We start from the raw sequence: 18,091 nt of genomic DNA, 5'->3' as shown, positions 1-18,091 counted from the left end.
CACACACACACACACACACACACACACACACACACACACACACACACACACACACACACACACACACACATTCCCTCCACTCAAATTAGCACCCCTTTATCCCTGCCTCATTAAGTCTGCCGGTTTGTCATCATTAAGCCATCTCTTCTCCTCCCCCCCCCCCCCCCGTTCTGAGGCCAGCCCTAGTGGTCCCCTCGCTGGCCCCTGATTGGTGCCATCAATACGAGACAGGGTGGTTTCACACCTCTCTGTGGAGTTCACTGGCATCACATCTGCGTTAAGTAAAGCCTCCAAAGTGATGGTGGCAACTAGTGGGAGGGGGGGTCAAAGGTTGCAGGAGAAATGGTTGAAAGCAGAGTGGAAAACATGGACAAATGAAGACGAGGCTCCTCTCTCTCTCTCTCTCTCTCTCTCTCTCTCTCTCTCTCTCTCTCTGCAACAGAAAACCAAGCATCATTTACAACGTACATGTTTGCATTGGGATTGTGCTTACGGTACATCTGTTGTAGTGTTATTTTGAGGGTTAACTTTTTCAACATTGTTTTGTTTTCTGATGTGGCTGTTTTGAGCGGCAACTGCAGATAGACTCTACAGCAAAAAAATATATATATATTAAGACAATTATTCATTAATAATTCATAATTACTGTTCACATTTTTTAAATGCTCTGATTCAGCCATTTTAACCCATTAAGACCGGGAAAGCATCTTTGTCATTTTAGATTTCTTCGGCTATTCAAAAATAGAAGATCTACAAGCTTGTAGATCTGCTATTTTTTGAAAAATCTTGAACATTTTTGCAAATATTTGAATACATATTGTAACATTTATAACTCAAATCTTTGCTTCTGGGGGTCCCTGGAACTAAATGTTTTGAGATGGGGGTCCGCGGCCAAATGCATATAATTTGAGGGGTCCTTGACATGAAAAGATTTGAGTACCACTGATATACGTTTGACATACGTTTTTCAGAAATCCTACGATTTAGAGGGCATTTTGTAAAATCGTCCTTAGTTCTTAATCGGTTAGAGGTTGTGATGTTTTTCACTGCAACGTAGAACAAGGAATTATTTCAGCCTGCGGTGCGTTGGTTCAATCACAGCTTGAATCATTACGACACAAGTGTGAGTTAACTAGACTTAAAAAAACAACACTCAGGATGGCGCTGCGTAGGTAGCGCTAAACACAGCTTCGCTCTATCTTCCGCGAGTGTGTCGCTGCCCACTAACACACTGGTAAACGGACAAAAGCATGTCCCTTGCAGTGTGCGGCACAATAGGCCAGTCACCCCTGCCTACGCCCCCCTCTGCTGCTTTTACAAAGCGCCGGCATGCTCTCCTCTATTGCCCCTAATTGCTGCTGTGTGTGTGTCCGCTAATGAGCTCAGCCCCCCCACTCACTTTCTTTTCTCTCTTAACCCATTAAAGACCCGAGGACCCCGATTCTACAAAATGTCTTCTAAACCCTAACAGTTTTCTGTGAACCTGCAGTGGTTCTCAAACGTTTTCATGTCAAGGACCTCCAAAATGATATGTATTTGGCTGCGGACCCCCATCTCAAAATATGTTGTTCCAGGGACCCCCTCAATAAGCAAAGATTTGAATTCGTTTTGAGATGAAAGTTCGCTTTAAAAATGTATTAAAAGATTTGCGAAAATTTTCACGATTTTTCAAAAATAGCAGATCTACAAGCTCATAGCGCGGCACTCGGTGCCGCGCTATGAGCTTGTAGATCTGCTATTTTTGAATAGACAAAGTATAAAATATTGATTTAAGTGGTTACACAGATGCGTTCCCGGTTTTAATGGGTCAAGCCTAATTTATACTCAGTGGTGTGCCGATGTTGCGCATCGAACGTAGCCGATCTGCAAGCTGTCGTGAGCTTTCAGATCGGCTATTTTCAAGAATCAAACGTCGCAAGAGAGAACCGAGGAGGTTTTGTTTGTCACTCACTCATACAGGTACAAGTAATAATAATGATAAACTTTATTTGTAAAGCACCTTTCATGACATGAGCTAAAAAGCAGTATTTTACACTTTGGCTATTCAGAAATAGCAGATCTACAAGCTCATAGCGTGGCACCGAGTGCCGCGCTACGAGCTTGTAGATCTGCTATTTTTGAAAAATTTGCAAATCTTTGAACATATATATTTTTAACATTTTTAACTCAAATCTTTGCATATAGGGGTCCCTGGAACAAAATATTTTGAGATGGGGGTCCTTGGCCAAATACATATCATTTTGGGGGTCCTTGACATGAAAAAGATTGAGCACCGCTGATATAGAAACATAAGTTTTTCAGAAAACTGTTGGTATTTAGGAGACATGTAGAATCGGCTTCAGGTCTTAATGGGTTAAAGAGTAAAGCACAAGTGCTTTACAGAGAAAGTACAAATAATGTAACAATAAAGCAACAAAAGAAAAGCAAAAGCATAAAACAACATTAAAATAATAGCAAAAAAAGTAGCATGTTGGTGCAGCGTGTCAGCAAAGACTGTGTGCAACAGCTGCAGCATGACATGCAAAAAGATAATACTGGGTTTCAAAGAAACGAAAGAACAAGAGAAAAACGAGACAAGATAAAAGGTAGATATATGGCAAAAAAAAGTACAGGAAAGACCCACACATGCACACATGGGAACTAGCATTACTAGCTATTTTCGGTGCGTGACACCATTGCAGTGGTGGGAAAAGTACTCTAAAATGTTTTACTTGAGTAAAAGTATTAATAGTGCAATGTAAAATTCTCTGTTACAAGTAAAAGTCCGGAATTCAAAGATTTACTTGAGTAAAAGTACAAAAGTACTGGTATCAAAATATACCGAAGGACCGAAAGTAGAAAGTACTCATTATGCAGAATGTCCCGTTTCACAAGTTTTCAAATGTATAAAAATCTTTTGAAAATAGCAGATAGATAAATAGCATTGTGAGAGCTTGTAGATCTGCTATTTTCAAATGGCCAAAATGTATATAGGGCTGAAGTGGGTAATGTATGATTTGTAATTATAATCAAAATCTACATAGTAACTAGCAACAAAAGTTTTCAAATAATTGTAGTGGAGTAAAAGTACAATATTTGCCTCTGAGATGTAGTGGAGTACAAGTAAAAGTACTGAAAATTGGAAATACTCCAGTAAAGTAAAAAATACCTCAACATTATACTTAAGTATACAGTACTTGAGTAAATGTACTTAGTTACTTTACACCACTGTACCATCATACGTCATGAGTGTAAATCGGGCATTGGTTCCACGCCACTACTTCTTTGTCTCCCTTTGCTGTTATTCATCTGTTCATCCCTTCCCTTCTCTAGCCCTCTCTGATGTGTGTTCTTATCTATATCTCCATCTCTTTCTGTCTCTCGTCTCTCTGTCTCTCTTTCTTTCTCTCTCTTCTCTCCTTCCTTTCGTCTCCTCCAGGCCTCCTTTCTCCTGTCTCTCCGTCTTCTTATGTCTGCAAATGGCACTATGATGACTGGATGCCGGGGGTGGGGGGAGGGGGGGGGTCTCTTATGATCTCCGTCTTAAAGATCTATAGTCTTTATCTCCCTCACATCCGTATGCAGACACGCAATAGAGGCGCTGGCAGATCAATCATTCAAGAGATGATTTCTATTCCACCCCTCCCCCCACCCACCACCACCCCACCAACAACCACCGCACCACCGCTACACCCCCGGTTTGGGCCCTTTTTTCAATCCAAGGCGCCTTTGAAATGCTGCCTTGAGCCCCGGTGATCGATGGAGCCTTAACCCGTTCAATCCGGGGGGGAACGCATCTGTGTCACTTTAAGATTTCTTTGGGCTATTCAAAAATAGCAGATCTACAAGCTCACAGCACGGCACCGAGTGCCGCTCTGAGCTTGTAGATGAAATCGTGAAAAAAAAATATATATATGTATATATATATATATATATATATATATATGTATATATATATATATATATATATATATATATATATATATATATATATATATATATATATATATATATACAAAATTATATGTATTTGGCCGCGGACCCCTATCTGAAAATATGTTGTTTCAGGGACCCCCCAGAAGCAAATATTTGAGTTAAAGACGTTCGCTTGAAAAAGTACATAATATGTACTTTTTTTTTAAAGATTTGCACACAAATGTTCAAAAATAGCAGATCTATATATATATAGATTCTATTTTCAAATAGCCAAAATATAAAATCTAAAATGCGTTCATACATTATACACGGATGCGTTCCCCGGATTGAATGGGTTAACAGTCTGGGGCGATGGGGAAGCCAGTGACAAATGCCTCCACCAGAGCCTGTTGATGGGACTACATTAGCGGAAGTTGAACTGGAGTGAATTAGAGGAGAGGGGGGGGGGCTCCATGCGTGTCTGCGCATCTCTCTCCATCCAAACAGCCCACAAACAAGAACAACACACAACCTCAGCACAAACCCAGGAGATTGATGGAGCGTTGGTTGTCATGACCTAAACGCAACATCTCTCGCCAGGACTTTTAAGCGTTCCGCTTGCAAAGTGAACCACTTCAAAGAAGGAATCGGGGGGGCAGGCCCGATAGCCGAATGGTTTAAAAAATATATGGACAGCGTCATGCCATTAGTTTCTACAGACCGACGTAAATGAAGCCTATTTTGCAGCGATTTCAAATCCACCATCTTTCTATACCCGGTTGACATCCGGTCCGAAATGCGTCCGGAAAATAATGCTATTGGCTGAAACCGCAGCGAGGGCGGGTCTTCAACTCGGTAGAACCAGTAGAAGCCCCTAGAAACGTACTCTACTTTATCATGTATTTTAAAATAAATGGGACCTTATTTTACCAAAATGCATATCATGGTGATGGAAAGACTTTAAACTAACTATTAAGGTAATAAAATCAAGTGTAAAGTTCGGCCAAAAACCCATCCGCTTGAATAGAGCCTAATTGCTTCTGCAACCAGCCGGGGTGAAACAGTGAGACTTCCGAGCACTTCCTATATAGCGTCAATTTACAAGCCGGATGCTAGCCCCTTGGTTAGGACCAGGCTTTAACGATTCCTATAGGGGGGTTCCAAATGGACCCTTACAGGTCTGTAAACTCTTGAGAGCTTATGATGGGCCTTGAAATTAAAGTGTTTGAGAGCCACCGATATCTTAATTGTACGGCAGATCGTGAAGTCCACATAACCAGCTCTGACAGTGTGATAAGAAAAAAAACGAAACCAGTTCCTCCGAGTTCCGGATCCCAAACCCTAGTTAGGACACGTACGCTGAATGTCTTTCCCCTATTCTCTCTCTCTCTCTCTCTCTCTCTCTCTCTCTCTCCATTTCCTCTCGCTCTCCACTGTCAGTGTCAGTAAAGGATAAAGAAAAATACCCAAAACATATCTTAAAGAGAGAAAAAAATAAGTACTGTGTGGAATCAATCTGTGCGTTATTTGCTGCCTGTTTTATAAGCAGGTGTGCACATTTCCTCAGGTCAGCCGGCTCAGGGGGAGAAACATATCCTCCCACGGTGTGTTTTGGTGGACGAAAGAGAGAGAGAGAGAGAGAGAGAGGGCCTGTCATCCATGCAGGGAAGAGCAGCCGGCCCGGGAGGGGAAACACAGCTGTTTTAACCCATTAAAACCGGGAACGCATCTGTGTAACCACTTGAATTATTATTTTATACTTTGGCTATTCAAAAATAGCAGATTTACAAGCTCTGTAGATGTTTGAATATATATATATTTTTTAAGCGAATATTTTTTAATCAAATCTTTGCTTCTGGGGGTCGCCGGCCCCCATATTTTCAGATGGGGACCGGCGGCCAAAAACATATAATTTTGGCTGGTCCTTGACATGAAAAAGTTTGAGAACCACTGATTATAGCAACTTAAGTTTTTTCAAAAAACTGTTAGGATTTAGAAGACATCTGTAGAATCCCCAGAAGCAAAGATTTGAGTTACAAATGTTCTCTTTAAAAGAAAAGCATTTATATATTCAAAGATTTGCACAAATCTTCATGATTTTTCAAAATATTTCAGATCTACAGCTATGACCTTGTATCTGCTATTTTTGAATAGCCAAAGTATAAGATAATGGTCAAAGTGGTTCAAATCTAAAATGACAGATGCTTTCCCGATCTCAATGGGTTAACAGAGATTGCTTAAAGAAAAAAAAAAGAAAAGAAACGTTCGACCACAGCAGGTTTCTGACTTCCTGCTTGACTTTTGATCTCTCAACGTTCTTCTCTCCTTTTCTCTCCTCTCTCTCCCCCTCTCCTCTCCCCCTCCTCCCCTCTCCTCTCTCCTCTCCTCCCTCAGGACGCGGAGGAGTACGCGGAGCTGCCCGTCAGGCACAACGAGGACCAGCTGAACAGCCAGCTGGCCCAGCAGCTCCCCCTGCCTGTGAACCCCCACTCCTACGACAGCCCCCACACCAAGGCCCACCTGCTGCTGCAGGCCCACTTCGGCCGCGGACCGCTGCCCTGCACCGACTACACCACCGACACCAAGACCGTGCTGGACAACTCCATCCGTGTCTGCCAGGTGGGGTTTCGTTCGGTCGGTCGGTCAGTAAAGGTTTGGTTTAGAGCAGTGGTTCTCAGGACTTTTAAGACCTTTTATATACCTCAAGAAAAGAAGAAGACCAAATACTGCATCAAAAGAAATCAATAAACTATACTGTAAATAAATAATATCTATATAGTATAAGAAAGAGGCCAAAATTGTGAAAATAGCCGATCTACAAGCTCACAACGCCTCGCGTCACAAGGCGTTGTGAGCTTGTAGATCTGCTATTTTCACAATATTTACCTGTGGAACGAAGTCAAACAAAATTTGTTTCCCCAGTTCAAATATGATTTCTTTGGGGGGTCACGGCCTGAAAAGGTTGAGAACCACTGGTTTAGAGAGAGGCTGCTAAAGCGGGCAATGGCTGGCGTGACGTTGTGCTGGACGAACATTTTTTTTTATCCACAGCAACAGTATCACAAAACATTACACACTGTAATCCAATATTTCTGTCTGATCGAAAAGGCATAGGCTGTACTCAAAGCTTATTTATGCCTATCCTTTATACATACATGTCGGTTTAAGTTAGTTACATCAGTTACAAAGTTCGTAGTGAATGAACACTCAAAAATATTCCGTATTTACATTCAAAACTATACTTACATTGTTCATAATGATTGAACACTCAAAAATATTCAATATTTATACTTATACACACAATCACACACAAATATACACACAGAAAGATATCGTCTCTGTCGGGTGGAAACCTCACATGTCCAAAAAACGGTTACTTTTCAGGATTCAAATTTAGAAATAGCAAAAGTAGCAGATCTACAAGCTCAAAACGTTTCGCTTCGCGCCGTGTTTCAAGCTTGCGGATCTGCTACAAAAACACAAAAAGTTAGAATATGGGAGATAGGAGGTTTCTGCCCCCCCGACAGCAATGATATGTGATGAGAGGGTTCAGATTACACAGCCGCGGCCTGGGGGAAATCACCCTCGGTAGTAAATCACACAAATGCACTTGCTCTCCTCCTGGGAAAGTCGGTGAGCCGCCGCTACCACCACCAACCACCACCACCGCCACCGCAGCACAAACCTGGCTCTTTGTTATCCTCCTTAACAGCAGCAGCCCTGTCTGTCTGTACATCACATTGAGGCTCTGTCTGTGCCCCTGGAAGCCGAGCTTCTGAACGCATTTCCAGGTGTCACGCGGTATCACTGTCATTCCCAAAACGGAAAGGAAGAACAACGCTATCATGCGTTACCCCCAGAGCTATAGAGAGGAGACAAGAGAGACATAGCGATGCTCCACGTTCTGCATACAAATCGATTAGCACCGAGACTATAATAAGATGTATAGCCAGTGAGAGAGATGAAATATGTAGGGAAAAGTCAAAATACCCAATATGAGATTGCCTTTTCCAAAATGTACTTTCTTTCGGATTAAACCGTTTTCTGCATTTGCCTTTACTTTAAGCCATTCAATCCGGGAACGTATCTCTGTCATTTTAGATTTCTTTGGCTATTCAAAAATAGCCGATATACTGTACGCGAGTGTATTTTTTTTTAAGCGAACATTTTAACTCAAATCTTTGCTTCTGGGGGTCCCTGGAGCAAAATATTTTACAAATGTTTAAAAATATGTTTATTCCAAGATTGGCACACATTTTCATGATTTTTCAAAGATACGTTCCCAAATTTTAATGGGTTAAGCACTTTAACACTCGCCTCGCATGCCTATTTTGGCCATGTCATGTTGGAAATTCGTTGAAAATCTAAACCTTTTCGAAAATAAGGCGGTTAAAGTTATACTAGGTAACTTTTTCAACAAAACTAAAGTTAAATTGTATATCTTTTGTGAGTGGCAAATGTTTCACAACACCCAATCCATGAATTTCACCCCCAAAAGCCTTTTATAAACTATTTTCTATTGAAACTTTGGCTAGGGTAGTCATTCCCGCGAAAATGACGTCATCCGTCCGGAAAACGGAAACGGAAATGCACCGGTTTCCTGTTTGGCCAGGAACTACCGCACCGGTTTCCTGTTTGGCCAGGAACTACCGCACCGGTTTCCTGTTTGGCCAGGAACTACCGCGCTAATAACAAAAAGGAATCTCACGCTGTTTTTAAGAGATTGTAGGATTTGAAGATCGAAAAACAACAGCAAAAGAAAACACAGCTCACGGTAACGAAAGCTCCACTGGCTAAGAGAAACGATCCACAGATAGTATAAAACAATTAAAAGAACGCTTTTTGAAAGGCTTCCGTCTTCCGGTGAAAACAAATGGAATGCTGGGTTGCAGAAATAAACGAACGACCTGCAGTGACGGTAATGACCAGCAGAGGCTGCTAAAAATCGTTATTTGTGGACCTGCATTGTATTACTTTAACTTCTTATATATTCTTCCATAGAATACTCTCAGGATTAATCACTTTGAACCCTACATATGTCATACTACTACATATGACGTACTACATACGTATTCTGTGGCAAACATTCTGCAACAATAGATCTACAGTACAAGCTCACAAAGCATCACAACCTGACGCTGTGTGAGCTTGTAGATCTGCTATTTTCGGTAAAGAGAATTGGTGTAGAGGGGTGAAAAAAGGAGCTGAACCAAGTATTGAGCCCTAAGGACCCTGGTCAACTAAAGAACATAGGCTTTATGTGGTTAATTCCCTTTTCACACTTAACACAAAATCCTCTCAGTTTCCTCTCTCTTTTTTTTTGGTGCAGTTTTCTTTTTCCTTTTTTTTCCATTTGGTTCTTTATGTTGAAGTCATGCATCATAAAGTGGTTGAATTTCCTCTGATGCCTGCTGACTAAGCACACAGCCTGTAAATCTGTGTAGAGACAGAGCACCTCCGAGACCTGAGGGAGAGCAGTCGCTCACATCCCACAACAACAACGCCACAAACTCATCCCTGATTTATATACCAGTTTGCACATCGTGTCATGCACCATAAATGGTGATCTACAAGCTCACAACGCTGCTAAATCTGCCATCTTCGGTGTGCAACACCGGTAGGCTAACTAGGTATAAGCAGTGGTGGGAAAAAGTACTCAAAGTAGAAGTATCAATACTGCAATGTAGTAAAAGTAAAAGTCCGGAATTAAAAATGTACTTGAGTAAAAGTTTTGGTATCAAAATGTACTTAAAGTGCCAAAAGTAGAAAGTAGTCATTATGCATGTCCCGTTTCACAAGTTTTCAAATGTCTAAAAATCTTTTGAAAATAGCAGATCTACAAGCTCACAATGCGTCGCACCGCGACGCATTGTGAGCTTGTAGATCAGCTATTTTCAAATGGCCGAAATGTATACTGCTCAAAGAAATGTACACACTTTGATCCCTTCATTATTTTGAGTTTTCATGAACTGTGTACATACTGCTAACAAAAACTGCTCAAAAGAATTAAGGGATCAAAGTGTTCCCTTAATTATTTTGAGCAGTGTACAGTATATAGGACTGAAGTGGTTAACTCTTTCACTGCCACAGAATTAATTAATTAATTACCGTCCCCTTGCCAGCAAAAACAGCGATTTTCCTGTACCTTTGAAGTTGTTGTTGGATAACAACACTCAGACAAACAAAAGACTGCATGGCATTAATTCACGAAAAAAAGAAAAAAAAAAGTTAATATATGGAGATAAGAAGTTTCTGCCCCGACAGCAACCCTATCCTCTTCGTCACAGTTTGGGGCATATAAGGCCGCGAACGTACACTGCCACTGAACCCTGTGTGGGGCGTTTGCCAGTGCTTGGTCCCAGGAAAAGACCAATGTCCTTCAGCTCCATCATCACTGTCACTTCACCAGGTGTTCCTTGGTCTGCTGCCCCTCTTTCTTTTCCCCAAGTGGGGTCCATCTCAAGGCAACTGTGGGTTTTGGGGTTTTTAACTTGTAACATAGTATTTCTAAATGGTGGCATTGCTACTTTTACTTCAGTAGTTGTTCAGTAGAGATGACAGGGACCCCAAAAACCAGATGATCTGCATTTGCAAACCCACAAAAGCAGCGGGGGGTGGACAAAAAAAAAAGCCTTTGTCGCGATGAAAGAAAAGACATGTCAACGGCAATCATTTCAAATTGAATTTGTCGGTATGTTTTTCCACCGAGATTTGTCATTGTATTGAGTGTTTGTGTTGTAATGTGGAATCCTTTGGGGAGTTCTAGACACAAGCCAAGTGCTTGTGAAGAGGGGAAGGGGGGATGCTGCTCAGTACCACAGCACTGAACCACACCGGGGGAAATGAAAACACAAACTTATATGTACTTGAGCAATATGAGAAATGAGAAACGGTTGAAGCTCCGGTAACAATGATGAAGTGAGGATGGCGAGGAATATACATCTCACTCACCCCTACGCTTACACGCAAACGCCCGTACTGTAGTATACGTTAGCATATGAATTCACTCTCTTCTGGGGCTGCAACTATATCGAAAGCATTTTTCTTTTCTTTTTTTTTTCATATATCAAGTAACAATTTGTATGGATTTATTATACTGTAATTGACTAATTAGTAAATTGATTAGTCTGAAGACCTGAAGCCGATTCTTCAAAATGTCTGTTTTAAAAACGTATGTTACTATGTCAGTGGTTCTCAAACGTTTTCATGTCAAGGGACCCCAAAATTATATGTATTTGGCCACGGACCCCCATCTCAAAACATTTAGTTCCAGGGACCCCCAGGAGCAAAGATTTTAGTTAAAAGTGTTTGCTTTAAAATATTATATATTCAAAGATTTTCACACATTTTCACGATTTCTCAAAAATAGCAGATCTACAAGCTCAGGCACTCGGTGCCGCGCTATGAGCTTGTAGATCTGCTATTTTTGAATAGCCAAAGTGTAAAATAATGCTTTTTAGCTCAAATAAAAAAAGTGACACAGATGCGTCCCAGGTCTTAATGGGTTAACCACTAAACACTATGTTATACTTTGTCGTGCTGCTAGTACCTGTATGAGTCAGCGACAAATAAAAACGTCTTGAATCTAATCTACAAGCTGACGTCGCATTGCGAAGCTCCTGGTGAGCAAAGGCCGAAAACACCCGGGCAGGATGGCTCCCAGCTGAAGACCCTGCAGCTGGTGTTTATACCGTAGGCACCTTCGGAGGTGCCTGCCTTGCAGGTTTCAAGATCAGCCTGTCAACAAAAGCATACGTACACACTTGCATTCACTCACTAACATACATGCACAGTGGAAGACAGTGTGCACACAGTGAAATGTGTTTACAACATTTTAACTCCGATCCATTTGGTTCCGTTTGCACACTCTCGGAGTTCCAAACCAATTTTGGTTCCTTTTTGTATACACTCTCGCGGTTAAATTAACACTCAGGATTTCACTTGCGTGGCTGTGTGTAAAATAAGCGGTGAGCGGGTCAGCAGCGCCGGGGAGATGTGGGAATGATTTGCAGCTCAACCTGCTCGCTTGCCTCATAAAAAAAAAAATAAGAAAAAAAAAAAGGACAGCGCTCAGAAGGTTGCCCTTAACAACCGTGCGTCCTCCCTCTCTCTCTCCCCCTACTAAACCGAGGCTGTCTAAGCAACCGACCCACAGCCACGGGGTCTGCTAGACATTGTTCATGGCTGAATATCAGGTGCTTCTGTGTGGCCACAGTGTGTGCCTGCGTGAAGGGCTAGTTAGCGTTTGGTTGTTGGCAAGGTTCTGCTGTGAGAGAGGTTTTTTGTACCGACAATGGCTTGCAGACCCGTGCGAGGCCTGTGAGCCATTGTCCGTAACTACGCCAGTGAGTGGGTGGGTGCGCTGCAGGAGCGTGTGTGTGTGTGTGTGTGTGTGTGTGTGCGTGCGCACGTTTGATGCATGTGTCTTGTACCAGTACATGTGCATCATCGCGCGTGTGTGTGAGTGTATATGCATGCATTGCTTGCGTGTATGCATCATTGTGTCTGCATGTTTTACAGATGTGGTTTGTACCTACAGTACAGTACATGTGCATCATTTAGTGTGTGTGTGTGTGTGTGTGTGTGTGTGTGTGTGTGTGTGTGTGTGTGTGTGTGTGTGTGTGTGTGTGTGTGTGTGTGTGTGTGTGTGTGTGTGTGTGTGTGTGTGTGTGTGTGTGTGTGTGAGAGAGAGAGCCAGTCCATGCTGTGTATCTGGGAGTGATTGTGCATGGTACGTCTTCCATGTGTTTATGTCTCTGGTTTCCTGCTCCCCTCCTCGTTGCAGTGGACTGACTGGACACTGCTGTTCACTTTGTGATGTTCATTTCTCTACATATACCACACTACATACACTGCAGTGGACCTACTGACCACATGCTGTTCACTATATATTATGTTCATTTCACCAGTGGTGGGAAAAGTACAAAACATTTTTACTTAAGTAAAAGTATCAATACTGCAATGTAGAAATACAAGTAAAAGTCTGGAATTAAAAATGTACTTCAGTGAAAGTACAAAAGTATCGGTATCAAAATGTACTTAAAGTACCTAAAGTAGATCGCGACGCATCGTGAGCTTGTAGATCGGCTATTTTCAAATGGGCGAAATGTAATAGAGGGCTGAAGTGGTTAACGTATGTTTGTAATAATAATCTACAAAGTAACTAGTAACTAAAGTTTTCAAATAATTGCAGTGGAATAAAAGTATAATATTTGCCTCTGAGATGTAGTGGAGTAGAAGTAAAAGTACAGAAAATTGGAAATACTCCACTAAAGTAAAAAATACCTCAAAATTGTACTCAAGTACAGTACTTGAGTAAATGTACGTAGTTACTTTACACCACTGCATTTCACAGCAACCATATATCCTGGGTGGAGGATATATCGTACATCCAGTAGTTCTCAAACTTTTCAAGGACCCCCAGTTTGCTACGCATTAGAGGTCACTGACCTGAGAGTGTACAAATGAACCCATTTGGTTCCATTTGTACACTCTCAGACCTGTACGGGTCCATTTGGCTCCTAATAATTAGCTGCCTATGGGGACCCCCTCGAGGACCCCTGGCGGTCCCTGGACCCCCACTTTGAGGACCACTGCGCTAAGCTTTATGCACGACCCCTCAACAACTCATCAGCTGTGTTGTTCCACAGCTGATGAGGCGAGTACAGTTCCAAATACCAGGCAGTGATGCAGCCATGCGTTTCGGGATGCTCTCGGTGGTACCTTTGTGTAATGGATCACTGTTGTTGTAACGCCAGGCATCTGGACATGAGATATTCCTTTTCAAACTCCATCAAAGAACACCAGAACATCTTCCTCTTTGACTGATAAGACCACACGATAATGTCAATACAAAGCTAGATGCACATCACACCTAACTACACCACTTGTCAGTGAAACTATTTATGTTGATCGATATGGAAACGTTCTCACACGTTCTCACGTTCAAACATAATCCTCGAAAATAGCTGTGCAGTTCTTGACCCCTTAATCTGTTAACCTATTAAGACCTGTAGCCGATTCTATAAATGTCTTCTAAATCCTAAAGGTTTTCTGAAAAAAACGTATGTTGCTATATCAGTGGTGCTCAAGCTTTTTCATGTCAAGGGCCACCAAAATTACATGTATTTGGCCGCGGACCCCCATCTAAAAATATGTTGTTCCAGGGACCCCGAGAAGCAAATATTTGAGTTCAAAATGTTCGCTCTCAAAAAATATATTCAAAGATTTGTCACAAATTGTAACTTTTTTCAAAAATAGCTGATCTACAAGCTTGTATATCTGCTATTTTTTAATAGCCAACCAATGTGCTATATATATATATATAGCTAAAATCTGAAATTACACAGATGCTTTCCCGGTTTTAATGGGTTAAAATCTCAACTATCTAGAAACCCCAAATGGCCGCTTGTGGCTGTCATTTTTGTGCAAAGTGAAAGATTACCCTTTTTCCTTTTGCGTAGATTCCATGACCCCTGGCTCTCTCATGAACCTAGATTCAAAACCTGTGGTGTGTCCTGTTCCAAATTGCACAGATGTCAGTCTGTCAGGATACGCTTGTGGTTAATACTTGAAATACCTGAAAATAAAACAAGGATAGTAGTGATATATATACTGTACAGCCTTCGGAAATGTGGAACAATGCCACGTAGAAAGAAAAAAAAACATCCCATCCATGGACATAGAAGATGGGCAGCAACTATCGATAATAAAAAATGTTGTGTCTTTTTTTTTATGAATCGACTAATCAAATAATCTTTGAAGTGTCTTTTATATATATCAACAAATCAACATAAAAATGTTTCAAATGGATTTTTTATTGACTAAATCAATTAGTCCGATTAACCACTTAAGCCTAATTTTATCGATCTCTCAACACGTCCGATTGTGGTGCATTGTGAGCTTGTAGATCTGCTATTTTCCCTATTTTTGAAAGAAAGGAAAGAAGTCCCAGCCCAAAATTTGTTTATTTTCTAAATTGATTCATTTCCATAATCGATTAAACCCATTATAACCGGGAAAGCCTCTGTGTCATTTTAGATTTTTTGCGTTGACTATTCAAAAAATAGCAGATAAACAAGCTTACAGCTGCAAGCTTGTACATCTGCTATTTTTGAACATTTGTTGAAAAATCGTGAAAATGTGTGAACTGCTTATTTAGATAGATTAAATGCATTAGTTTCAATAGCTGTTTTACCTCTCTTCCTATGAGAGCGTTTCAGATGAATGAACCCACTGTCCTCCTCGTCACTTCAGGCCCCTCTCCACTGGACCCCCCTCTCCACTGGACCCCCCTCTCCACTGGACCCCCGGCACCGTTGTGACATCGGCCATATTCTGTCATAAATTTTCCTTTGAGCGGCTACTGTGAAATGTTAATCACTCCTCTAATTTGTACTGCATTAGCATTTTGATTAACTCCGCCGGGTGCTTGCCTGTGCACTCAAGGTCCTTTTTAGTCATACTTACTGTCTGGAAATGACTTTTACATTAATTAAGTTTGTTAGAGTGCAGCTGAGCTTTGCCAACTCTGACCTTACCGGAGAGATCGCTGTCTGTGCGTGTGCGTGTGCGTGTGTGTGCGTACACGCAGCGTGTTGGCTGGTGAATATCATGTCTCATGTATTTACGGTTCCATATTCTTTGTGCACACAGCCACACAGCCACTTTGTGCACACAGCCACTTTTGTTCACATAATTATGTTTTATACTTTTTGAAATCTTTTAACTTTCATTTTATAATGGAAATCTATGGGGATCTGATCTGGCTTTTTGTTACCACCACGCTCTGACTCTGCTGGTTGCGTTGTTCTCATAAAACATAACAAACATTGACAGCGTTGATGGCGAAAGAGTTGCACTCAGAATGACGGGGATCAAAGTTTATTTTATTTCTCCATATGCCTTAAGTTACAATCGTTTCGGCTATCCTATACATGGACAGCATTCATACATGGCCAATATAGAGAGCTTAAATGCTGGATGATGTGGATGTTGAACTCAAAGCTTAGGAGTAAGAACAAGTTTGTATGATCCATCACAGTGCCACTATGCATAAGTTGCATGTTTTCTTCTGTTCCAGGCTTTATGGATACAGTTTGGGGAAATGGTTTGGCAAAATATTAGGCTTTTGATCATCAGGCAGAGGCTCTGAGTGCTGCTACACTTGCATCAGAAAGGTGAATTAAACGGTATGCGTCCTTCCTCCTCTCTGTGTGTCCTCCAGGCCATGCTGGACGTGGCTGCCAACGAGGGCTGGCTGGTGACGGCCCTGGGCATCTGCAACCTGGTGCAGATGCTCGTCCAGGGCAGGTGGCTCAGCGACTCCTCCTTGCTGACGCTGCCCAACATCGAACAGCAAGAGCTCTACCTGTTCAGGTGAGCAGCAGCACCTATATATATATATTATTTTTTTTGATCCCCATTAACTTCCACAAAGTAGTCGCTATGGTCTTCTTGGGGGCCACACAAAAACAACGACAATAAAAACAGAGTAGTTTAATTGGGTAGTGTACGTTAATTATTAAGCCACATAATAGGCTCTAATGCAGCATGTTGCAGGTTCGAATCCGAAACCTTTGCTGCGTGTCACTCCCTGTCTCTCTCTCCCCCCAGGGGCGGACTGGCCATTTGGCATACCGGGCATATGCCTGGTGGGCCGCTGGGCCAGTGGGCAATTTTTCTTTTTTAATAAATATTTTTCTTGGGAAAAAATATTTTTGCTCCTGTTTTAGGATTTATTACAGTCATTTCCGGGTTGCGCGGTCCACTTATTAGTTACTGTAATGTTTGGGCTGGGATGCTTTTCAGTAAAAGTGGTGGTATTAAGGACGTGCGTTTGTATGTGCCTCGACGTGTAGAGTGCGGCGGTAGAGTATCTGCTATCTGCGCGCCGGTTGTGGTGGGCCGGTCTGGGCCAAAATGCCAGGGCTGAATTTTGGTCCCAGTCCGGCCTTGTCTCCCCCCGTTTCCTGTCTATCTCCACTATGTACTATCAATAAAGGCAGAAAAGCCCCCAAAAATATCTTTAAAAAGAAATGAGTACAGAAAGCGTACATTTGTACCCTCTCAGCATCACAAATGGATAAATGAACACTGAGGATGTCACTGTGTTGAAATAGATGAGTGCTCTGGCTCCCTCCTCGTCGCCCAGCTGTTTCTGGAATGAGAAGGAATTACACCTCGTCATGTTTTATTTATATTCGGGGCTTTTCTCCCCATGTCGTTTTCAAATCGTCTCTCTGTCGGGGTGGAAACCTCATATGTCCCCAAAACCGTTACTTTCACATAAGTAACGGTTCAAAAATTAGAAAATAGCAAAAGTAGCTGATCTACAGATATACAAGCTCAAAAGGAGCTTGTATATCTGCTACTTTTGATGCTTTCATGTGACGCTGTATACTGTAGATGATCAAGTAGGGCCTTAAAGGTAGGGTAAGTGATTTGCAATTATTCAAATAATTGCAAAATGGGTCTATGTTCTGATAGTGCTCGTTACTATAGAGTGTCCTGTCCATATAAGGAGTCTCCATGTCTCTCCAGCTCTTTATAAAACAGAAAATGCATTTTCGTTTCAGTTTCAGTTTCATTTCCTATTTTATCCAATCAGGATAGAGAACTCAATCAGGATATATATTAAACAAGTGAAATTGGAAGTGATGACACTAAGAAATGAGCAGGCAAAATTTGAACAGGAACACTATAAAAATGAAGCTTAAAAATGGGTACTTTCTCCTGATTGGCTGAGATTTTGACACCTACCAGAAAATGTATTTTCTCTTTATTAAAGGGCTGGAGAGACGGGGAGACTCCTGTTACTGAACAAACACTCTATAGCAATGATTACTATCAGAATATAGTGCTTTAACCTTTTAACAAAATACTTTTTGTTTTAACCCAAAAATATCACTTACCCTACCTTTAATTTACGGAAAAACACAAAAAGTTAGAATATAAGAGGTTTCTGCCCGACAGCGACAAGGAAATCTTGTTGATGTGGGCTGTCCTGGAGCTGGCCCAGGTGTCTGCTGTCTGTATTGACAAACACACTGACTGCAGCGTTGTGTAAAAGTGTGTTGTCGGTGGACCAGGCACACTGCTGTTCAGTGTACTGGCTTTATCCCACTGACACAGTCAAGACAAACATTATTGTCATCAACAAGCATCATCAGTGACACTGTACGAACCCTCACAACCT

At 41.6% G+C, this 18,091-nt stretch overlaps 1 protein-coding gene across 1 annotated transcript in view; it reads left to right on the top strand.

Moving 5' to 3' along the window:
• Nucleotides 1–18,091, top strand: part of LOC308083633 (activating signal cointegrator 1 complex subunit 3-like) — a 256,275-nt gene that overhangs the window by 230,275 nt on the left and 7,909 nt on the right. The window contains exons 37-38 of the mRNA XM_080425948.1: nt 6,289–6,513; nt 16,121–16,272. Coding sequence (XP_080282074.1) covers nt 6,289–6,513; nt 16,121–16,272 — 377 coding nt within the window. The remainder of the gene's footprint in view (nt 1–6,288; nt 6,514–16,120; nt 16,273–18,091) is intronic.

Source organism: Gymnoscopelus braueri (assembly GCF_963280865.1).
Source record: "Gymnoscopelus braueri genome assembly, chromosome: 4".
NCBI classification, from domain to species: domain Eukaryota; kingdom Metazoa; phylum Chordata; class Actinopteri; order Myctophiformes; family Myctophidae; genus Gymnoscopelus; species Gymnoscopelus braueri.
Note: the sequence above shows the minus strand (reverse complement) of the source record. Positions and strands in the feature narration are given on the sequence as shown.